A 25,556-nucleotide genomic window follows, 5' to 3' on the forward strand; every position below is an offset into this window, starting at 1 on the left:
TTGACCTGTCCGACAGCTGAATAAGCAGATCAGAGATGAGTGCCTCTTGTATTGGACATATTTTATTGTTACAATTGGTTTTTATGGATCTACAGACAGACTGAGTGTATATTTTTATAAACCCCTTTTGTATTTGAGGCTAAGCTTTATTTATGAAAATTATATTTGTGTGCATTCCCTGTTGGACCAGACGGAAAAAAAGAAACAAAAGAGGAGAGAAAGAAACAGAGTGGGATGTCAGAGATGGGGGATAAGGGGTTAGAGTGGGGGGTAGTTCATATTAAAAATTTAAAACATAAAAGTGTCGTAAGTAAATTAGATTACATAACTTAGTTCACACAGCAACAAAACAAAAACAAAACAATAAAAAATAGTCTGCACACAACTATTTACAGGTTAGAAGTATAATCATGCATCAATGATTAAAGATTTATCTCCCAAGATTTCTACACATAGACAGGTACATACAATATTCACATTACCTATAATCATGAAAAGAGGTGTGGAAATAGAGAAAAAAACAATATCCATGCCCGTATTTGTGCAAAGGTAAGTCAGCGGGTGGGTTGAATGAATGTGTGCCTCTTAGAGTGTACCTTGATCACACTGAATGCTCCAGCAGAGGCAGGAGGCCCGGCACCCCACACCCCAGAGCTAGGGGCAGACAGAGCAGCAACCCGGCCGATCCAGGCATCCAAGAGCCTCACAGTCAGACAAAGATCCAGGAGCAACCACCCTCCCATGCACTGAGCCCCACCACAGAAACGGAGACGGAGGTCAGGACCCAGCATCCCCCCGGCCGAGGAGTAGGAGTAACAGAGAACACACAGAGCCGGAGCCCCGGCAGGGACCTGCCCCACCCCAAGGCGCACCAGGCCTATAACCCAATTCCCCGACCGCTCGAGACCTACGATGAGGCCCAGACAAGAGGCACGCCACCGCCTGGGAGTCCTGAGACCCCAACGCCAGAGGGAGGCCGGCACAGCCCATGGTCAGCCCCCACTGCACACCCGTGCAACCTGCCTGCCAGCCCCACCGAGGGCAAGTGGGGGGAAGCGGCAGAAACTGACCACCCGAGTGGGAAGGCGGATGCAGGCGACAAGCGGAGGCCCCAGACAGGGCCTGAGAACCAGCCTCTAGTTGCTGTGACCAATGATAGAAAAGATTTGGGTTTCCCGGTATACCCAAGAGAGGGGCCCCACCCAGCCCCAGGGGATGCCGTCCAGCTTGCTCAGATGTTGTAGACTCCCTCCCTGCATGGAAAAGAGCCGGGCGCAGGGGCCCCCACAGCGCCACCAACACCCCGGCAGACGCTGGCCCATCCTACTCAGCCTGGGGGGTAGGGGACAGGGAGCAACGTGAGCATCCCCCTCTCGTTGTCTGTGTACGTGCGTGTGCAGTTAAAATTGGTGGACGGGGCGACACAGACTCCTCCATTCTACAACAGCAGATGATATGATGATGAACTAGTTTTCAATGTTTTAGTTTGCAAATATTTCCATAAATGTCTTTGATTTTATTTCTAACCACTTGATTAGCATTTGACGTTTACTCTGTTAACAATAGTTGACAAATGTAAAACATTTTAGTTGTTTTTCCTATTATCACTTTGTATTAAATCCACCCTTTCCTTTATCAACCTAACTTATACATTGTTCCTCCTTTCTTTTTGACAGCAAGCTTTGCTTTTGGCATGCAGTTTAAACCCTGTTCACTAGAGTTTTTAGGTGAAACCACATTTTAAAGGTGAAACTTTCATCCCATTAACGAACCCAGTTCTTTTTTCATTTTGAACCTGTAGACTGATGTGTTCAAGATCATGACTCCTATGAAGTTCTATATAAACATGAAAAGATTTGTTAGAGCATCTCATTCTACCATCAGCAGCCATAGTTTGCCTCCTCAGCTGGACGAGACAGCTCCCCCTCATGCCTCCATCTAATCTGTATGAAGAAACAATGTGCATATGTGTGTGTGTGGAAGGAGTACTTTATTCATTGATGACACACACGCACAGTCAGGACTCCCCTTCACATTCCCCGCTGCACATCTGGTTTGTGTTAATACTCAGAAGCTCAACATGAGCTGCATCGCAACAGCTGACAAGCTCTCATTTGTACTTTATACTGAATCATCATTTATTCTGAAAAAGACCTTCTAAAAATCACTTTTCCCCACTGGAGTTAGAAAAAAAACTCTTAAAACATACAATTCCGTCACTTAGTGAAGTGTGTTTGTGACACAGACATGATTAAGATTTATGTCTTTGAGTGGGTGGTAAAGAAAAAAGTACACAAACATGCACAAATCCTCTTCATTACAGAATAAGAAGACTTTAGGAAAATAAATGTTTTTATCTGGCAGGAATCTGTGATAGAAAACAGGCTTTAAAACAACAGTGAAGCTGTTTCATTTTTCTTTGTGGTCATTTCACTTACGAACACACATGCAGTCCTAACATGCACCTCCATTGAAAACCACTAGATGTCAGTAATTATTACATAGGTGCACTCAAAGTATCACAGTGAAGGGCAGAGCTCATTCGTTAGTTGATTGCATGTTTGCATGTGAACATGGAGCTCTTGGATTGTTCTGATCTCACTGGCCTGTGAAGGTTTTTGGAAAGCGTGTTACAACATGACAGACAGTACAGGAGAAACAAAAGCTAGTTTGTTGAGATGCTCTGCAAATGGCCGGCTGACTGTAAAAATGTCCCAACATAACCTCCAAACAAAGACATCCTAATGGAGATCCTTTCATCTTCAGCAGCAAGTGCACCACTGCAGGAGAAGAAAGTGCAGAGGAACCAATCCAGATGAAATCAGAAGGAGTCGTTCACCTTCTTTATGTTGATTAAAAGGATGTTTAAGACACTAAACTATTTATTTATAGAAAAGAAACAAAAAGAAGGCCTTTTTATTCACTCTGACACAGCTGTTTTTAGACCCAGTCTGATGAAAATGCTGTTTTTAACACGTTCCTGTAGCATTTTTCTCATGATGGAGGACAAATTTTAAGAAAAATAAGCCTAAAGTTGCATTTCTGAACATTTCTTCGTTTAAATTGTCAATCAGAAACAGACGAGAAAACGCTGTTGGAAATAGATTGCATTTGTAACATAGAAAATACGCTCGACGGTTTACGAGCTCCCTGATCCGCTCCATTCTGATACATCCACCTTGTAGACGACTAGATTCATGTACGTCTTTGTTCTCCTCGTCTGATCTGATATGTAAACTGCACTGCTGTACGGCTCTGATATTGATTGCAATTTTTGTTGCACTGGGTATGTTAGATTGGGGGTATGAGGTGGTGTAAGCCAGTGGGAGAAGCTGTAAACAGATGGGTGAAGGGAAGTGGGGGCAGGGTTGCTCCTCACCAACAATCCTGCCCACAACTCAGAGGTGAATTTTTTAATTAACTACTGCCCCTCTGCAGAAACTATGGCTTAGAAATCAACAACGTTTTTTTTTTTTAAGGTTTTAGCTCAAATCGTAATCATTATTAAAAGAACCATTAGGAACACTTTGAAAATAGACCAAAAGACGATCGGAGTGTTACTTTAAAGAAATCAAATCTACCGTAACAAACTGAGCAACCTAAAAAGTCTGAGTTAGAAGTTGGGATGTAAAATAATAATAAGGAACTTTCTTTTGTCAAAGAATGCATTAACATTGTACTCATGAATCCTTTTGGTCTCCATCTCAACAACTTTCAGAATTTTAAATGTTGGTTTCTGAATCCATAGAGTGACTGTGAGTCTGATAACAGCTGCTTCTCTCTTCAGACATGTGTTTACTGTGTGGGACAGTCTAAGGAAATGGTCATTGAAAATTGCAAGCGCCGCCATGTCAGAGCTAGACGACATCAGTGAGCAGTAATTGGTCCAAGTGGGTCTGGGTCGACGTTTCTATGGCAACCACTCTGGCCAATCAAGTGTAAGCTTGATGGAAGTCCACACCCTTACCACTTGAAAGGTGGCGTGTGAGAATCTGTCAATCAAAGGGACCCTAAACGCATGTCATTGTATACAATGATTTAGGGCTGCCCAACCCTGGCCATGTGTTTTCCAGCTCTCCCTTATGCTGTTGCTTCTGTTTACCTGACTGTGGTGGTTCCACATTCTAACTGGACACACCTGATCCAATCGACTGGCAGCAATCAGTGCATCTAGAGCTGGAAAAACAAACCGGGGGGATAGGTCTCCAGGTTGGGAAGTTCTGGATAAACTGCCCTTGAAAGTGAATGTGTGAGGATTTGTGCATTTCTCGATTTGATTATGTCATGTTTTAATCTGTGCATATCATGTTTTGTTTCCAGGTTTCTCTTTCCTCTTTAGACACCATCAGTTATAAACACAAGGAAGCAGCTGTATCGGTTTGTCATGCTTCTTGTTTTGAAGTTTATGGTTCAACGATAGTCACTGCAAATATTGTGTTACTTTTTTGCTGTCCCCTATTCTGTGTTCATTGTGTTGTACTTGGGACATTTGTTGAAATAGCTGGTTTGACCATGTTGTACTTTGAATTTCTAAACAAACACAGGTCTGTCTTCTCTGTTTCCATCCTCCACCATCCATTTCTGGTAGTGTGTGATTGTTTCTGTACATATATCTGTGATGAAGCCTACTCTGTACCTGTTCAGGCTTCATTCTTTTCTAACTAGGTTTCTTTGGAATAATTTTGCTTTTTGCAGCTAAATCAGCCTGAAAAACTGGAAATTCCTGGTTGGTTTTGTGCAATAGTTGGGTTATAAGATTTGTTTAGTCTGCTATTTGTGAAGGAACTGTAATCCTGTCAGGTTTGTATTTTCCTCCCTCAGCACATAATCCGCAGCAAAGGCTGCTGGGGTATTTCAGCAGGGTTTGGTGATCACAGCGTCTCTCACAGAGGGGATTTACTTTGTTTCCTGCAGGTCTGGTTCAAATTCAGCCTCTGCTCTATGATCACAATGTCTGTTTGCGTCAGTCTGAACCACAGCTGGATCATCTGAGGAGGAGTCGTATACTGTAACGGCACAGTTTAGTTTCAAATGCGGTTCTACCTCTCTGGTTTTTGACAGATTATTGGTTTTGCCAAAAGCGGTCACATTTGTTTCTCCAGATTTGAGGCTTTTGTTAAGTTTTGCAGCTTTTGCTTCTTTTGTCTGAACTCTTTCTGAAACTGTTGCACTTATAAATATTTGTTTTTCTTGCATCCTGTGTAATTTCCCCCTAAATCTGCATCCATCTGTCCCCAGGATTACACATCTAACTCCACGTCCATCTTTCTCTGATTTCTCTGTGTTTTCCCCCCCGTAACATGTTTTAATGTTTTTTACTGTTGTGTTCAGCACTTTGTCTCAACTACTGTTGTATGAAAGTGCTATATAAATAAAGTTGAGTTGAGTTGAGTTGAGTTAAACATTGACCTCACTTCCTTTTGTCAGTTGTTGCATCTCTCTGCATTTCTCTTTTACCAATTTCCCCTGCTTTGTTAACGGAATTACAGTCCCACAACAGTGTTAAAGGTACATCTAAACTATTAAATGTGCTTAAAATTAAGATTGATCATTTGTGTAACACACAAATCTGTATACTTGGATTTTTGGAAAAGAATTACACCAATGCAATGAAAGCTTACCTGCCTTATAAATAAATGCTAAGTAAGGAGGTTAAAAAGAAATGTTCAATATTTTAAAAACCTCAAAAGACAAGAAAGCTGAAAATCAATACCTTAAACAAATACCTTTTTTTGCTTTGCTGCACATGAAAGGGCCTATCATGCAAAACAGGTTGTATGCATTTCTGATTATTGAGACTGAATTAACTCCATAATATAAAAATCAGCATTGAGCTTTAAAGTGTAATTTAATGTTAATTCCCCACGAAAACAAACCTCAAAGCGGTATTTTGACCCCACACGAATGCTGCACACACAAGGTGTGCTTGTGTTAAATAAGTAGTCTATGGATGCCCGCACTAACTACACTTTGTCTAATTTTTATCTAACTGCATCGTTTCTGCCAGCAAGGAGTGCACATTTATTACATGAAAAGCGCCACCGGGCTCCTTGTGCAGTGCACAGGTTTTAAAAAGTCTGTACACATGCGTCTCACCTACTTCATTCTAAAGGCAGATTTCCACTGGTCCGTTTGGGGTGTGTTTCTATTCTGTTGCCTCAAAAGCACAAAGTTTCATTAATCAGTCGGAATATTTACGCCGCCTCCGTCACTGCTGAGTATCACATCCGTTCCTCCGCAACGTAAGCTTTACGCAGGAGTTTTATTTTCCAGTCTGCTGACAAGTCACTATCAGAAACAGGAAACAGGTGCAGGCTTCAAAATAAAAACTTTCATTGCAGTTTTCTTGAGATGGACTCCTCACACAATGCAACAGAGATGCACCGCAGACAGACCAGTGAAAATTCAGGGTAAGTGTTTAACCTGTCACTCACATTATGCCATAGAAGAACGTGCACAAGAATTTTCCTTTTACGGGTTCTCTAAACCTTGATATTTCGTGTGGGCCACCTGCATGCCCCACACAGGTGTGACCCCTAGGGCAGTTGTGAGTGAGTAATTGCACATTCTTGAACGTGCTTTCAGCATATGGTGTTCACACCGAACGAGCACAGAGGGGCATCTTTTTCCTTTTCTACTGTTTACTAGGACATGCCCGCCATTTACAGTTGGAAACAACCTAGTGTGAAATGGTAAAGTGGTGCAAATTTAACAAATCTTTGCTAAAGACTTTTTCTTTTACACCTCTATTCCGATATAGGAACGACTCGGTGTGACCGTGCACAAACAACAATAATTATTTTGTCCTACATGATTAATTTCCAAAGGTTTGCGCTTCCGTTAAGTAAAAGGGATGCGATCCATGTCACCACCAAATTCGACTCCCTGACTGGTCAAAGTTGAACCGATTTAACTTTCAGCGTGGTTCAATGGCCGTACGTTTATTTGAAAAACTCAAAACGGTCGTGGAAAGTTGGGTAGCGACACGAGAAGACGAGAGTTTTGAACGTAGAAGCCAGCAAACTGCACACACACACACGTTTACATAGACCTTTCAATGAAATTGGTTGCTTGAATGTGCATTTCCAAGGGAGGTGCACAAAGCTTAAGGTTTAGCAGTAAAAGTAAAGGTATATTTTACATTTGACAGGTGGGAGAATTGCATTTAATTTCTATAACAGCTTATTCATATTTAGAAGAGTGTAGCTGGAGTCTGAGTACTGCAATTTCCGGACTAAAAGCAGCTACTTTTTTCCTGCGCTTACAGCCCTGCGGCTTATTCAGTGACGCGGCTAATTTATGGATTTAATTGGCGGCCACCATGTACGTACTTTCGATCGCAGTGAATGGTTTGAAATCTCTATCTGACACCAAGCACAAGGCATTTATTTTTCAACACACTTCTAAACAGACAAACAGCATGGACCTCACTTCAGGTCTTAGACACTTCAGTCATGGTTCAACAAAACGAAACACGCATGCCCGGCCGCATCCCAGAATCCTTTGGTGCCATTAGACCCAACGTGCACGTGATTGCCATTACAGTATGATGCAACTTTCAAGTTAAAAGCAATCGTTAAAAGCAGTGTGAAAAAATCCACCATCACCAACGGGTTTGGAAAAGCCGGTCAGCTGCGTGACGGAGAGAACAGTGCAAGCTCAGGAGTGAATTGACCTCTGAGTCATAGTGACTCGACTGGCTGCACGTAAATATGTGGGAATAACATCAGCCTTTATTTTGTCGGGACACGACTGGAAACACAAATCCACGTGATCGTTTTTACGGTTCCTAAGGACTGAGCGGAATTTTGCTTTGAAAATCTCACAGCCTCCGTGTGAGCTGGAGACATCTTCTCCTGCTGCTCTTATAGAGCTGCGGGGCCGATGGCAGTCTGATGGCTCCCACAGGTTACAACGCATCCATCCCTCAAACACAAAACGTTCAGTATTAAGTCCGATTGCTTTGCACAGACACGATTTGCTCCTTCCACCGGCGCAATGGGGACGAACTGCTCCTCCCTGAAGCCGCCCTGGCCAAAGGTGTCGGAGTAGATAGGAAGGGGAGACAAGGAGCGCGCGGGAGCGCGGAGCGCAGAGGCTTCTGACTTCTGACGCACGCGCCGCACTGAGGCGCACGTATCGCGCTGAGGCGCGCGCTTTTCAGTCGCCGCTGCTGTATTTTACCGGTGTGTTTTTTAACCAGCCCTGTTACTCCCATAACGCTGCCGCGACACAAGCGGAAGGAGAGCTTTTCCCGTTCACCCCTCCATGCACTGCTGATACTTGCTCATTCTTAAACACGTACAGCAGTGTGGCGAGCCCGGTGTTGGCCCCGCCTTTAGCCCCTAAGACTCATGGGAAATGGGGAATCGCGGATGTAAACTTCTTCATCATAACTGAGGGATGTAATGTTGATTATATGGTTACTGTTTGTAATTTTATGTATGATACTTAGATTGTCAATAAGTAAAAAAAAAAAAAAAAAAAATGAAATAAAAACACCATAACTGAGGAACTTGTGAACAGAATAGAGGTCCGTGCTATTTGACAGATGTTGACATACTCAACTACATGAGCCTGAGGCAAAGCCGATTCCACCCACAGTGAGCTGATGAATTGCACTGCTCTGGAATTCAGGACGTGATCTGTCAGGATGACAATGTCACCTAACACATGTGCAGCTTGTACTCTGACGCGGCTTATTTATGTATTAAAGTAAATAAACACGTGAAAATGGGTGGGTGCGGCTTGTAATCGGGTGCGCGTTACGGTAGTTAAGGTGTATAATTAAAAACTGATTCCAAGAGCGATTGAGGCAAATGTAAAAGTTGTTTGGCTGCTGTGATCACTCCCTCTTGTGTGAGGGGACACCAAGGCAGACTGTGCCATGGTTGGTTTGTAACTGTGACCACAGAGGAACCCAGTTGATATGAGTATTGAAGGTGCAGGAGGCTGAGTACGCAAAGCTATGACAGGAGATACTGCACATTATCTCGTTTCATGGGATGCTTAAGTTGCTTCCGATGAATGGCTAAAACTATGATACAAACTTAACTATGATAGCTAGAAATCAGAGCTCTGTCTCCCCCTCTAGTCACCTGTAGGAACCGTTATGGGTACCGGATGTTCTCGGGTTGTCGTATGTTCTCGGGTCCTTCGGGGTCCTTCCAATGAGTTATATCACTAGAGGAGACATCACGAGGAGAGCACCGCCATGTTGGTGAGGTCAAGTTTTGAAGACCAAACCACTTTTTATAACATTTAATAAAGAGCTCTGTTTTTACTTTCAATCACTTCATTATATGAAAAAGAAGAATGGCTTGAAATTGCTTAGTTTTGTTCAGAAATACAAACTTCACGAGTACCCATAACTTAACTAGTATTAGACTATTTAGATTTTTCTATGTTCCTTTATTTTATTTTACTTATGTTTTTATTTATTTGTGTTTTATGTTCATTGTTTCTTTTTTTCCCCTCTATTCTTTATTTTCTATGTTAATATGTTATGTTTGGCAATGGTGACTGATCTTCGAGGCAATATTGATTACATTGTTATTGTTCGTTGTTAACGTTAATGTCGTTGTTAATGTATGATACCGCAATTATCAATAAAGTTTTTTAAAAAAACGTAGCGACGTTAACTCATTGGTCGTGGCAACTTACAGCCAATCAAATAGTGTGACGTCATCATTGGTCGAAGGACCCCGAAGGACCCCGAGAACATACGGCAACCCGAGAACATCCGGTACCCACACCGTCTCCAGAGTTCATCTCCCATTAATCCACAGTTTCTGGATGCAACACACGAGACTCTTATTTGCAATCATTCACAGTCTACTTTGCACTGAGCCTCACTCAGTGCAACATATTGTTTGTGCCACTCTGCCTGCACTACTGAGCGGTGTATCCTGACCCGATCGTGTGTTTCCTGACCCTGTTATGTCTCTGACTCAGTTTGCTGCCTGACACGAATCTCACCTGGATCTTGATTATTCTTGTTTCTCTGATGCTCCCATGGTCATTTCATTATTGACCCCTGCCTGCCTGACAATGATCTAACTTTGTGGACTTTTAGCAGTGCTAATAAAACAGATGTATTTGCATCCAGCCGTCTGCCTGTTCTGTGACAATGCTGTAATCTACAAGATAGACTGTAGTGGGAGATTTTAAGACATGAACATTATTCTGTCAATGCAATTCCTTCTTTTTATTTATATCTGAATGGTCAAAAAGTGCATGTTATCACCTACTATTTGTGGATAATTGTGCTCCAGCACACATGGATACCGATTGGCTGCTTTTTCAGCACCGACTGATGTCATCAGAGTTTTCCATCTAAAAGATTGATTTTTCTGTGGTACACGTTGCTCAAAATTCTGTCAAAATGTTTTAGTTCAACACAGGCAAACTAAATACTGCTCGATAGATTGTTGGAGCATTATGGGTACCGAAGTCAGAAGGATGGTGAAGTGATGCATCCCGTTCAACTGTTTGTGAATGAGTTCAAAGTTGGACATATCAGTTTTGTTTCGCTCGATGCGTCTTGCAGTTCAAAAATACACTGTTTTTTAAAATTAGGCACATTTTTGGTTTTCTTCAACCATGAGAGGTAAAAGAACCACATGTTTAGAGCTGGTTTAGAGATTCTGATTGAGACAGGAGGCAGAGACGATGATGTTTGAATATGGTAATATTCATATGGTCATAATAAATACTGGCGCAGTAAAAAGGTTTACCCACAAATTAGTCTGTCGTCTTTCTGTTATTGTTTTAAACCCTTCATCTCATCAGTGACCTGCAGCCTGTTTGTTTTTATTGTAATTCCTTTCAGAGTGACTGTCCGCCTGCATGCAGGAGGGATTAGGTAAACAGTTTTTTCCAATTTGCTAAAGAATTCGCTTTCCTTTTTTTTGGTCTCCAGCCATTCCCACAGTCAGATAATTATTATGTAAATGAACAACAGACATGTTATTTTCTCTCCCCTGCTTCATTTATTGAGCTCTCGCTTAGTTTCTATCTCATTTCTACTTGTTCTTGTCAAAACTGTTTCCTCACTGCTCTTTCCCATCAGTTGCATCTCTGGCCGTTGACTAATTTTCATGCTGCATTCCTTCTCTTGTTGAAACTTGAGGGACCCCTACGGGGAAACGCCATGGGTTCCTGGAAACGGAGGCTACATTTTCTCTAGAGCCCTTTTCTTTAGAAAAATGCAATGATGTGGATCGACAAAACCATGCGTGGCGTAATTTTGCCTAACTGCACAAAAGGATTTTCAGAAGAACAGTACACGTGGAGGAGGACGTGGCATTCATTTAACTTTTGTTGAAAAATTAGGTTCAATAGTATATAATAATATAATAGTATAATAATTCTTTGAAAATTAAAATGTTCTCTCAATAAATTCTTGTTGCTTAAATAAAAATATATTTGCGATAATAACTACATTTCACAGTAGTTCAGATTTCTTGCTGTACCAAGATCACAGCTTTAAACAATGACCCTGAATACCCCAATAATGACTTCATTCCCTCTATGAAAAAGATCAAATTATTCACCATCACTTTAATGTTAGCATAAATAAATAGAATACATCAAATTTGAAGTAACTTCCAAAACCCCTTTGATGGACTGGCAGTTCAGTGTGAACCTAACAGTTTTACTCAGTGTACATGTTTCCTTCGACTGTGTACTTGGGACCAAAAATGAACAATGAGAAGGAAAACACCTTTCCGACCCTGAGACCCTTTAGCCTTTTACACTGTATCACCAAATGTGCCAGAGTCTCAGATTGAGTTGGAACAAAGAAGGCTTTGAATCTGTTTGTAGCTATGGCACCATGTACAATTCTCCATTGGGGATCAGCTGCACGTTTTTTAACAGGCAACTTGTACAGAGACCACCAGGGTCCTTTTTGGAGTGTAGCCTGTTCCAAAAACCTTAGTCCACTTGGATTCCACTATGTTGTTATTCTGATGTTGTAGGTTGTTTGAACCCAACAGCAGCCATGTCTTTCAATGACTGCATATGTCGAACTTTCACGCACGTGGTGTAGAGTGTCTTCTTTGCAATGGTCTCTCTCTCTCTCTCTCTCTCTATCGAGAATTCTTAAGTTTCCTGGATGCAGCTTTTACTGCTCGTAAGAGGCAACAGAGGGATCCTGACTGTCCTTTTGCATCTGCTTTCTTTAGCCTTAGGCCTCAGTCACATGCACCCATACCGGGGTTGACCCATACGATTGTTACAGAGTTTTGGGTTTTCCAGGCCCACAGAGCACAGATGTGTCTTGCAGTTTTCTTGAGGCTCTTGTGGCCACCTCAAGCGATGTCATGAAAACGGAACACACCATTGTAGTGTGTTTGGTAAATTGTCATGAAGTATTTACATGGATGATGTTAGTTTCACACACTTTTGATGTACCGGTGGTGCTGTCCTACAGTGTCCTCACACCACACTCTAGCTGCTAATAAGGTGCTGTAGGACGCCTGTCCTAAAGGCAGTGATGCTTATATTTATTTAGGTATATTTCTTAGAGCTCTTGTTAACAAATCTGTTTTAGCTGTGAGAGACATGGTCTAAAATAATCTGGAAATCACACATGATTTTTAAAATCATTTATTTGTATGCTACTGCTGCAAATCAGTATTTGAACACCTGAATACCAGCTAGAATTCGGACCCTCAAAGACCGGTTAGTCCACCTTTAAATAGTCCACCTCCACTCTAGTCATCATCCTAAATTAGGAGCACCTGTTTGAGATGGTTAGCTGCACAAGAAACCCTGTCCACCCCATACAGTCAGTAAGACTCCAACTACTAACACGGCCAAGAGCAATAACCTGAAAAGAGCTGGGACCACTCTTTCCATGGTTACTGTTGGTAATCCACTAAGGTGTCATGGTTTAAAGTCAAGCATCACACGAACAGTTCCGTGCATGATCAAACCAGCACATGTCCAGGACGTTCTAAAATTTGCCAATGACCGTTTGGATGATCCAGAGGATCATGGGTGAAAGTCATGTGGTCAGATGAGACCAAAATAAAACTTTTTGGTCTTAATTCCACTTGCCATATTTGGAGAAAGTAGAATGATAAGTACCATCCCAACTCTGAAGCATGGGGGTGGTAGCATCATGCCATGGGGGTGTTTTCCTGCACATGGGACAGGACGACTGCACTGTATTGAGAACAGGATGACTGGGGCCATGTATTGCGAGATTGCAGAACTGAGAAACTCAGTTAGAGCATTGTGGATGAGTCATGGCTGTGTCTTTCAACATGACAATGACCAAAAGCACACAGCCAGGAGAACCAAAGGAGTGGCTCCATAAGAAACACATCAAGGTTCTGGAGGGGTTTAGCCAGTCTCCAGACCTCAACCCAATAGTCTTTGGAGGGAGCTGAAAGTCTGTGTTTATCAGCAACAGCCAGAAACACGACTGATCTAGAGGAGATCTGTGTGGAGGAGTGGGCCAAAATCCTTCCTGCAGTGTGTGCAAACCTGGTGAAAAACTACAGGAAACTTTAACCTTTGCAACCGCAATCAAAGGCTACTGTACCAAACATTAATGTTGATTTTTTTCAGGTGTTTAAATACTTATTTGCAGCAGTGGCATACAAATTATTTAAAAAATCATGCAATGGCATTTCCAGAGTTAGCACCTGAAATGTCAGACTCATCCATGATTTCTAAGTGGGAGAACTTGCAAAATCACAGCGCGCTTAAGTACTTATTTGCCTCATTGTACGTGATTTGAGAAATTCCAAATAAGTTCAGGTTGTCTAAAAGGAAATGTTTGGAGAATCATGAATACCAATTGAATACCAACAGAAACATAGTATTTCAGCTGTTAACCATAACGGTGGAGGGCGGATAATATGAACTTGTATTAGAGCCACTGAACACAAAGAGCTTTCAGTTAATCTCTGTTGTGTGTGGTCCTTTTGTTTTAGTTTTACACATATCCATTTTTTGATTTATTTTCAGTTCCCAGAGGTCTTTTAATTGTGATCATGCTGTTTTTAGCCAAAACCCCCAAAAACTAGAAATTCAGCTGTGAACCCTGCCCCCGTTTCCCCTCACCCAAAACTGAGAGCTCTCTGTTTACACTCTCTCCTGCCAACTTCCAGCCCCTCACAACCCCTCCCTGACATTAGTGGGGCAACAAAAATGGTGAGCAATATTGCAGCTATCCAGGCGTACAGTTTAGATCCAGATACCAGCCCAGATGAGAAAAACAAAGACATTCATGGATCTATTTGTCAGCATCAGAATGGAGCAGAGCAGGGAGATTCTGACTTGCCCAGTGTATTTTCTATGTTACAAATAAGATCATTTTTTTTTGTCTACTCCTGATTCACAAAAATTTAAATAAATGAATACTTAGAAATGGAGTTTTAAGTATAATGTTCACGTAAGTATAAATTTTATGAATAGATGTCCTTCATCTTGAGAAAAATGCTAAAAGAATACCAAAAACACAATTTTTATCTGAGTGGGTCTTTAACAAACCTTTTCAAGCATTTAAGGAGGTATAGATGTTCAAAAACATGTGCAAAAACAGCTCTGCTCCTCTGACATTGAACTGCTTCTGTAAATCATCAACACTTTATAATATGAACAGTAAAGAAACATCTCAACTAAGGATTTGGAGTCACCAAACAACATTTCTGATCATTCAAAATGAAGGAGACCACATCAACACCCCCCTTCAGAACTATTTAATCCTAACCTTACTGACCCATAGACAAGCTTTAACCGTCTATCTGTTCAGAGGTGTGATCTTGTACATTCCTTACTCAAAGAGCAATAACCAGTCTCTGCTGAGCATGAGAGGTTATATATCTTGTGTTTTTTAACTTTTAAATTCCTGTGAGTCCATTGCACTCGGTGTAGGAACGTCTGATTATGACTGTTCCAGCTCTATGGGTGGAATGAAGCTAGAGATCTTCTCAATGCCCCTATCTGCAAAGTGCAGGGGCATTCCTCATTACGCCGTGTTTGACAACATAGGCACCCCTGGCCTATATCATGCAAAATCCACTTTTTCTTACATTGTCACGTAGACCAGTGAGAACCACCCCTTCCAGGAAGAGTCTGTGCTGCCAGGCCCCACCCCCAGGCTAACACACGCCCATTTTTCTCATGAAGCTAGTGAGGATCAGATAAACGCTTTCATTTTATATGGACAATATGTATGTTCATCTTTGCAAAAGTTCAGAAGTTTGTTTTTGTGGGCGAAACGCAGACACGCTGTCGAGGCCGACTCTAGGATGATGTCATGAAATGGGCGGCATTTGCCGGTGCCTCAGGTTAGAAAATAAGCTTAAAAAATAATTCATATTTCATTAAAAAATATGTTCTTTATTGTGAAAAATGTAATGTATTATCACAAATATGGATAGTGTAACCCTTGTGCTATCCTAGGCACTTTAACGTTGGGAGTTGGGTCATTTAGACCCACAAGACAGTGCGCTGAACCTTTTTTCTTCAATGATTTGTGATCTTCACTGGTGTCCATGGATTACATGAAATCTTTCCACCTTTATCCACCTTTGTCATGGTAGGGAGAACACGTCAATGTAAGGGTGGGGTCATCTGGACCCCGCAAGACAGCACAAGGGTTAAATCGTGTTTTCTGAGTTTCTGACATGTACGTGTGGCATTTTTCTTATCAAAGAAACAAATATAATAAAAATAATCTCATTTTTGCATTTCTGATGTTTCTCCTTTTAAATGGCTGTCATATCTGCATTTGTGTTCTCTCTCTGACCGAGTTTAAAAGTTTGCTGTCCCGCATTTACCAGAGAGAGCAAAAATAAAAACAAGAAAAAAATCAGTGGACCTTTTTTATTATTGCCTCGATGAAAAAAAGAAAAATATCACAACGTTCAGGAGGGCCTTAGCAGACAGGCTCCCCATCCCGCAGTGGGTCTCTGTCTGGCCCCGGCTTGCCTCCGGCCAGTAACCGACAGTCCAGAGTGTACCCGCCTTCACCCAACAGTAGCCGGGATGGGTACTGTTGGTTCAGGCGGGTACCATATCATGCCACAGGACCTCAGATTACATCTGTACCATTGACTTAAGATTGAAACTTGGCGAGAATCGCGTTTGGTGTGAACACAGTTTAACCATGAAACCTGTAATCCTAAACTTAAAATCCTGAGAAAACATGAGCCTTTTTTATGATTATTCCTTTTTTTTAAAGCATGACAGCTTTCAAGAAAACAGGTAGTCTGGGAAACTGTAGCTAATATTTTTTCTGTTTTATTTTTATTGAAAGTCTCACACATTTACTAAAGGAAATGGAAACTTTTCATTTATTCATTCATTCATTTATTCATTCATTCATTCATTCATTCATTCATTCATTCATTCATTCATTCATTCATCTATCTTCTTCCATTTTGTCCCTTTCTGGGTCACGGGGCTGCCGGCCACTTGTGGACGAAGGCAGGGGACATTCTGGACAAGTCACCATTCTGTCGCAGGGTCACAAATCACACTCACATTCACACCTAGGGACAATTTAGAGTAACCAATTAACTTATGAAGCATGTTTTAGGAAATGGAAACTATGTGAGATAAAATTTTTCTGTTCAAACATATGTATAACTGTTTTATCAATACAAATAAGCTCCTTTACTGTTGTTTTTCTCATCTTTCTCTCTTTCATTCTGACCACATTCTGCTACTCAGTGGCCCTCAGCTTTAAGGACACTGGGTCCTCCTGGAGACTCACAGCAGCTCACACTGACACAATGAAGCTCAGTACGTTGCTGCTGCTGATGCTTAATCAGCTCAATAAAACACAACAGCCGCATCTCTTTGCCCAAACAATGACGGCTCTGTCATCTGGAGGTCAGCAGGTTACCCAAGAAAAGCCACACAGTTCCCTGTCTGCCTGCACTGGAAGGTAAATCTCTGATCAGCTGATCTGCTGGAGGTGATAGCTGAAAACAGATCCTGATCCTCTAAGAGGAGAACGTTCAACAGAAGACCGGAACGCGTCAATGGAATTTGGAACATTCTGAGGCCACATGGTTAGACAGAGACCCACATTGTCAGAAAACACTAACAGCCCCAAAAAAAGTGATTCAATGAGGATCCAGGGTGTCACCTCGATTGCCTATTTTAAAGAGATGGAAGCAAGTACGAGCAAAGGGAAGCTCAGTGCAGACACATTTGCATGTCCTAAAATAACACCAATTCTGGGCAAGCCCAATGGAGAAGTCAAGCAGATGCTAAGAAAAATACTGATGGTAATTTCAAGTTGATACAATACTCAAACCAAAAAAGAAATCCTCTCATAAGTTATAATGGACACATCTGAACGTTGGAGAAAACACTAAAACTTCTGGGACTGCTATCAAGGAAAAGGAAAACCCAGTATCATCAGCTTGTCGACCACAGGGAGTCAGATTTGAAATTAAGTGTGTTGGGAAAAAAATGAAGAAATGACAACTGACAAAGAAGCAGCTTCTTGATACTTTTGAATGAATGGCAACTCTGAGTACAGACATAGATATATCCATCAGAGCACAGACAATAATAAACTTGCACAGATATCTTTGAACCACCCATACATGCAGCGGTGGCTTTCTAAATGCCAACCGTCACCAAAGCGTTAGAAAGTTTCAATCTTTGGTCTTTCATCGTACCACCAGTTTGGTGTGAATCTGTGTTCAATTTAAAGGTCTGATTGAAGTCTTAGTACTAGAAAACTAAATAAAAATAAGGCTTTCCTATCTTTTAGAAACAACTTATATTTACTAAACCAAGTTAAAATATAAGACACGGAGTGAGAACAATGGAAAAGCTGCTTTGGAACTGCAGAAGCGGATTCTTTTAAGGGAGCTGAGCCATCTAACCACTTTCTGAGCCCACAGAATCCCTTTTTGGGTCAGGGTACACTCTTGACAGGTCGTCAGTCTATTCTGGACTTAAGGAGGAAGCTGGAGTTACTGGAGAAAACTCACACATCCATGACGAGAGACGAGCCACAACAGTTGAATTTGTAAAAAACATAACTTGGCTTCCCATTGCTATTTTCTTGATAAGGTTAAATTCAATGTAATGACTTTATCAGAGTATTTCTTCCTGTTAGGCATCATTGTATGGATTCATTCATTCATTCATTCATTCATTCATTCATTCATTCATTCATTCATTCATTCATTCATTCATTCATTCATTCATTCATTCATTCATTCATTCATTTATTTATCAAACACCTTCCACCACCGCCCAAGGAGGCCCAAACTGCTGTACACAGGGAAAAAACAAACTAACACAGAACATTCTACAGTCATAAAACAAAAAAAAAAATAAAAAGCACAAAACCAAATGAAAAGAGATTCAAACCGGCATAACAACAGGACAAGGCTGATGTTAAAGCGCTGAAATGGAGGAACAAGTCTTTTGTAACCCTTGTGCTATTCTAGGCACTTTAACGTTGGGAGTTGGGTCATCTAGACCCACTAGACAGTGCTCTGAACTTTTTTTGTTCAATGATTTGTGATCTTCACTGGTGTCCATGGATTACATGAAATCTTTCCACCTTTATCCACCTTTGTCATGGTAGGGAGAACACGTCAATGTGAGGGTGGGGTCATCTAAGATAGCACAAGGGTTAAAAAAAACAGAGAGCGTGACGTCTCTAATTGCTCTAATTGGTGGCAACTGTTACCCCTAATGGTACCCCTAACCAGACTTACGTTTGGTTAGGGGTACCATTAACACAAACTGGTTGGCAGAACGTAAGGAGACTTTAGGGGGGAATATTTTAAAAGCAGACTGGAGAGGTAAGAAGGTGCCATACCTGGCAGGGACTTAAAAGTCAGGACCAGAATTTTGATAAAAAGCAAGTATTCCTTTTTATCAAAATTCTGTTCCTGACTTTTAAGTCCCTGTCAGGTATGGCACCTTCTTAACTCTCCAGTCTGCTTTTAAAATATTCCCCCCTAAAGGCCATACGTTTTCATCTTAACAACAGATGTTTATCAGTTATTGAGCTTCCTTTACAGTCAAACAGTGAGTGATAATTGTTGTGTGGCCTCAACAGTCCTTCAGAATTTTCATGTGGCTCAACAGGCTAACCAGGAAAGGTGAGCTCAGGTCACCACATGAAGGGGGACCTGTGTGCAAAATGTCTTTTTCCATGGAGTCAAACGTTTGTAGTAGTGGGCATCTTGAAAAGAATAATATCATTTAAAAAAATAGATATTTTCTGTCAATAATCTTTAAAATTTTGGAAAAATTAATTTAGTTTTTTTTTTTAACCTTTAAGTCACAATCAACAAAAGTACTAGGAAAGTTTTCAAATCTATCCATTAATTCTTGTGTATTTAAAGTACAAGTTTTACATTTGATTTGACTAACAAAAATGTCCCATTTCTTGTGATATTCTAATGTTTTCCATAATTTGCTTGTTATTGGATTTTTAGCCTTGTGCTAAATTAAACAGACCTGGATAGAAAATGTAAAATAGTTTCATCTTTATTTCATACTTTTTCCTTCTGTTTTTTTCTTGGTGGATGGTAATACCATACATGTATCGCACACCACCAACATGGGAGTATGTCAAAGTGCTAACCGGGGGATTGTTATGTGAGGGTTAATTTCCAACGAAGTTTGCATTTTCAGACGCGCGCTGTGGAAGCCTGAACCGTTGATGTGAAGCAGAGGATGGTTGCTACAGCGAAATGCGTTAATTCTGATAATGCACACCTCGATGGCCATAATCCCTCTTATGCCATGATCACTTACAAAAGATAGAAACATTCAGTTTAATTAGTTTTTAGTACTTTATTCTTGTTATTTGATCGGTTTCAATTCAAAGAGAAAGTTCACCTCCTACCGCTTGTTTTTGTCCAGATACTGAAGCTAAAGTTTGTTTTAAAGAAGCCAGCGCAGTGATATAGAACCTTTTAAGGTATGTCACCGGAACTACTTTTTTAGGCATACGTTATTTATCACTGTGGTAAATCACTTTTTAATGCCCACCCAGCAGCTAATGAGAATCCAGAATTCCCCCAGACCATGGTATAAAAGGGAAGTAATGGGAGCTGGCCAAAGAGAACAATGGGAACCAAAAAACACTGAGCATGTTTGGGTTTAGACTGTGTAGTATGTATGCCATCTCACCCATTTACCAGACAGCCTTTAGATCTGACGGTTTTCTCCAGTTGATTTAACCTGTAAATGTCCATCTGTAAATTACAGACCTCTCATAGCGTCTCTCCTATTGCTTTCTGTTGCACAAATGATTAAATTAAGTTTTAGTGAAAAAGCTCTACGACAGATGGATTTTTAGCCATTTTTAAGATCTACTAAATTTTTATTTAAAAGTGAAATTATTATTATATTTTGCTAATTTAAGGACTGAAACAATTGTCCTGATATTCCTCACAAAAGCACAATTGAACAGAATTAAAATGGGAATTTGTGATTTGTTGGCAGAAGACTAATCAAGTAAATTTTGATTGAAGACGGCAATTGTAAGCTTTTTTTGGAAGGCTTATGGTATTAAAGTTAGTCACATAAATCATTGAGTTGTTTGAGTGTGGACTCTGGACTCTTGATGCCTACAGCTGCTGGTAAGGAGGAATCAGTGTAAGTTCAATACTCGCTGGTTTGAGATGATTAGAAAGACCTGAAGCATCTTACCAGAGGCAGCATGGCTGCAGCAGAGGGCGAAACTTGTCCTCTGTAGTGGTTATGAAGCTCCACCAACATCTCCTCCTGCTGGTCGGTGAGAAGGCTCCAGGTTCCAGGAACCAGGAGAGCCACCAGAAGCAGCCGGGCCCAGAGCGGAGCTGTTCTCTGTGGTTGGATCGGTCCCATGCTCGGCATGCCAGAGACTCCAACCAGCTTACTCCATGGGGTCCAAGTTCCCTTGAGATGTGAGAGATTCTCCTGGTGCATGATGGGAAATTAAGTCCTCTGGGACGTGTCCAGTGAAGTTTTTGTGCGTCAGACTGATCAGAAGGTAACTTTGCTGGTGTGTGAGTGTGTCTTCTCTTCTCTCTGCCTCTCACTCTGCTCTGCCGAATTTTCTGATTCCAAGCCGGCTTTAGGCAGGGGAGGACCGCCCCTACACACACACACACACACACACACACACTTCATAACACCCTCTCACAAACACACAGTACGTACTCACATCATCTCTGCCTCTGTTTTGATTCCAAAATACAAAACCTCCTATCTGAAGAGATACGTTTTTTAAGGAAACAAAAGTGTTTCAAATATTCTGATTAATGATGATTGGAGGTTTGTGTCTAGTGATTGTATTGTCATATAAAAAACTAGCAGGATTTTATTGCAGATTCACTTAAAATGTGGAGTTCTCACAATTTATTGTAAAAAGTCCAACTCCTAAACTGAGCAGATAGGAGGTTTTGTACATTGGTCTCATCTGCTCATTAAACCTCTTAAATAAAAAGATCAACCCATCCTTTTAGGGGGTTCTTCAGCAAGAACCCACAAAATCCCAAAACAACACAAATGCAGACACAACATCAGACAGATATTTTCCATTACAATCAGTGCACCGACTGGTACGCACAACAAACACAGCCTGATCCTCAAACTCTTTGGTCAATGCAGCCTTTTCTTTTCTGCTTTCCTCTGTTTTTCTGTCTCTCTAGCTTCTTTTGGCTTTAGAAAAACCCACATCACAAAATGTTTTTTTACAACTTCACTCTGTGAAGTCATGATCAGCGCTTCCTCATTGGATCTTTCTGACAAAAAATGACTACCTGAGAATTCCAATTATCAAAATATTTTTATTTTTATATTTTACATTTTCCATAAAAACCTCAAATCTTATATTTGTGCATATATATATGTTTTAAATATTGTCTTTTTCAATCTAGCTAAGACTTGATAAAACATGTGATGAATGAATGAAACTTTATTTCTAATGCACTTTACAACGCCATCAGGGTACCAAAGTGCTTTACAATAAAAATACAGATAACAATACTATTTAAAATTGACACAGAAAATGTTTAAAGCACCGGCATAAATTTACTAAATGAAAAAAAAAGTCACATAAAAGATAAGAATTCAATAAAACAAGTAGAAAAAAGTTAAATGCCACCAACTACTAAGTATTAACAGACATTCTAAAAAGGTGAGTTTTTAGTTGATATTTAAAACTGTGAAGGTCAGATATCATGCACAGTTCTGCAGTAATACTCCATAAATGATAGCCGAAAATGGAAAAAGCATAATTACCTTTGTGTTTTTGGACACATGAAGCAGGTTGGTTGGCATTATAATGTCAAAATGTGAGAATTATTTGAATTTAAACAATATGTTCTGAACTTTACACAATTTTCACCAACGGGCGAAATTGGTTTTCAAAGAAATTAAGTGAAAAATGTAACATGTTATTTATTTTGTGCATCAGCCTCACCTCCACTGCTCTTCTCACCCCACCTTCCTTTCTAACACTCTGTTCTTCAGCAACAATAAAAGCTCTGTTTGATATCTTCCCTGAAGCATCAGCCAGAGTCATTGATCAGTTGATAAGACCTAATTTTATTATTAAACATTTACACCTTCTGGATGTGAAAGCCACTGTTTTACCCTGATACATCTCAAAAACTCAAAATACAACAAAGTAGATTATTCTCATTTCCAAAACCTAACAGGTAATGCTTCAATATGAAACAAGGACCTCAGCTATTCCTGATGTGTACTTCTCTCTACGCTGGAACCCATGCTTAGCTCTTTTGCTCTATGACTCAATCAAAACAAAAATCTGTCAGCTCATGTTTTGTTATAAGGTTTCACACTGGGATGTAACACATACAACAAGTCTAATTTCTCAAACCCTTTACTGACTTTTTCCATGAAATACTTTCTGTAAACAAGAATGAATGTCAAATCCATTCACATTTTAGTTTCCTAAAGTTCAGCCCACTGTTGTTTTTCCACATCCAAAGATTCCAAAGGGAACATTCTTAGAACATTCTAGCAAACTGGATGGTCACATGACTTTGCTAAAGTCAAAGTGTTTCCACACATTGGACTGGAATGATGGACGGATCCGTTTTTGCTGACATCAATTCAATTCAGTGTAGTTTTCTTTATATAGCCCAATATTACAACATACTTTTCTTAACAGGCTTCACACCGGTAATTGTGCATGTATAAGAACATGAAGTCAGTCATAAAACCCAATAGCTAATGGCAAAACTTAACTAAACTGGGCATCCCTGCCCTCACACTCTAAAAAGAAACTTAATTGAATCACTTCAATTGGTAACACGTAATTGAATTAAGTTTATTCAACTTAATTGTTGTGTCTATCCAACTCAATTTAATTTAATCTAACTGCTCCTTTGGTCACGTGACCAGAGGAGCCTCAAGTTGTGCGTGTTACCCTTGGCAACACAGCACGGCACGAGTAGAGGATTTCAGAAAGAATGGGTTTATATTTCTAAACTTGCACATTAAAGTTGCCTGGCCAGTTTTTTTGGATGGTATTTGTTTTTAAGGATGACAAATAATATGCTTGAAAGAAAAAACAAATAAGAAATTACCAGTAATCTGTATCAATGACTGGTATTGAAGAATTTCTACAAAATGTAATCTGCATTGGACTGAATTTGAAAAGTTACTACTGAGAGCCAGCCAACGTCTGGACGCACAGGGGGACATTCAAGCTGCACTGAGGATGACAACAAAGGCAGCTGGAAAAGATTTTGGCTGCCTTCACTCCCTGATATCTGTTGGGTCTTGCTGACTCAGCAAAGACAGAAACATTACTAAGGGTGAGAACAAGCCCCTGGTTTCACCTCCTTCTCTGCCTTTGGCAATCTAAACCTTTTCCTGATAAAAATGTTTTTCAAAAATTAAATATTAATATTGGCAGCAACTTTTAGTTTTATTTACATCTCCATGTGCAACAATCTCTCTGTAAAATTCATGCATTAGTACATAAAAAAAACAGATGAAGCAGCCATTGTTATTTCATCTGTTGGAGAATGTTGTACCTATTTGCATTCTGTATTTTGTTGGACAATTAACTGCTTCATCCTCAATCTCTAAGTACATCATCCAAACAAAGACAGCTGATCTCAAAAGCACGTTTTGTTGTTTTTGGGTTTCGTTACCAGGTTACTTTGACAGATAAGTATCAGCGGTATTAAAAACTGCAGTTTGAAACTCTGAGATCTGTGGGGAGAAACAAAATCACCTCACAGAGAGGGAGGGGTCCTATCTGCCCATCTGCAGGTTTGTAGTCAGCAGAGGTGGGCCCTGGCCAAGCTGCAAACACACCGTGACTTCTGAGGAAAGAGCTTGGACTGCAGGTGAGACATTCTTAAGTCTTTAAGTCTGGACTAAAGACTGATGCTGAGATCAGATTAGAGTTTAAGGTTAAATAAAATGAGTCCTCTGAAGGGATGCCAACTCACTGCTGGTCTACTCCAGTTCTGCAACTGCTGGAGGGTGAATGCTCGCTAAAGCTGTTTTCATTTTCTCAGCCAAGTACATCACATCATAACACGCCCAGCTGGACCCACAGGCTCACATTTCACTGTACAGCTTATCACAATCCTCAGTGTGTGAGTGAGAGCGGGCCAAAGAAAAAAAAAGGTGGTGGTGTCACAGAGCCCTGTGGGGTCACCATGTGCAACCCAACACAACCCTCTATACTGGACGTCTACAGGGAGACACTGCACATGTGTGGACTGACCCCTACATGACAGCTTTGATAAATGAGCCCTCATTTCAGAAGTTCACCAAGATTCCTCCCTTCTGATTCGTGGAGTCTGTGGTACGTGGTTTGAGATTCATGGGTCTGGGTCTGAAGGTTATGGAGGAATTGTAGGATATGATGGGTTCTCTGAGCTTTCAGCTGAATTGGATTTTACAGCCTCAGATGCACAGTCAGAAATAAGTTCGTCTACAATACTATTTGCAGATTTGAAAGCTGCAGGGTGGTGCCAAAGCATTTGTTCATTCCTCTGCCTGCTCCAGAGAGTCAGAACTGATTCAAAATCTGGTCCAAGTCTCCAGTTTTCCCTCAACAAAAAAAAGCAATTTTGAGTCGTAGTGCTCAGTGTAAAATAAACTTCTATTTGTTATTTTTATTACCTGCTGAATGAGTCCCTGAATGTTCATTATGCCTTTTGACTCTTTTCTGTTGGGAAACAGGCTGTTGGTAGAGGGTAGAGGCCGTAGTCCATCAACTTGTTGAATTAAAATTTGTTTTCTTCATTACTGAGTATCCGTCCAAAGCTGAGAACCCTGGTCTTAATGAGGTGGATAGGATCAAGGTAAACCGTGGTGTTCAGACACACTTCAGGGTCCAAAATGTGCCAAGTAAACACTGCTGGAAATGAGACCTATCAGACCATGCAATATTTCATTGTCCAAAGCTGAAACGAATTCCGTGTACAGCACAGCATTCATAGGGAGTCTTTCCTCCCCACTCTTTGCCGATGTTCAGTCAAGTACAGCAGTGATCCCCAAACCCCGAGCCGAAGTTTCCTTTAGGAAGAAAAGAACCAGAGAGGAAAACGAACAAAAGCCTTCAACTT

At 40.7% G+C, this 25,556-nt stretch overlaps 1 protein-coding gene across 1 annotated transcript in view; it reads right to left on the bottom strand.

Annotated features, from left to right (window-relative positions):
- The window catches only part of LOC101164782 (peptidase inhibitor 16), a 33,860-nt gene extending 12,804 nt beyond the window's left edge, over positions 1 to 21,056 (bottom strand). The window contains exon 1 of the mRNA XM_004086309.5: positions 20,665 to 21,056. Within this exon, the coding sequence (XP_004086357.1) occupies positions 20,665 to 20,922 (258 nt within the window). The 5' untranslated portion in view covers positions 20,923 to 21,056. The remainder of the gene's footprint in view (positions 1 to 20,664) is intronic.
- Positions 21,057 to 25,556: the final 4,500 nt, after the last annotated feature.

This window comes from Oryzias latipes, chromosome 7, assembly GCF_053564925.1.
Source record: "Oryzias latipes strain Hd-rR chromosome 7, Olatipes_Hd-rR_3.1".
Taxonomy (NCBI): domain Eukaryota; kingdom Metazoa; phylum Chordata; class Actinopteri; order Beloniformes; family Adrianichthyidae; genus Oryzias; species Oryzias latipes.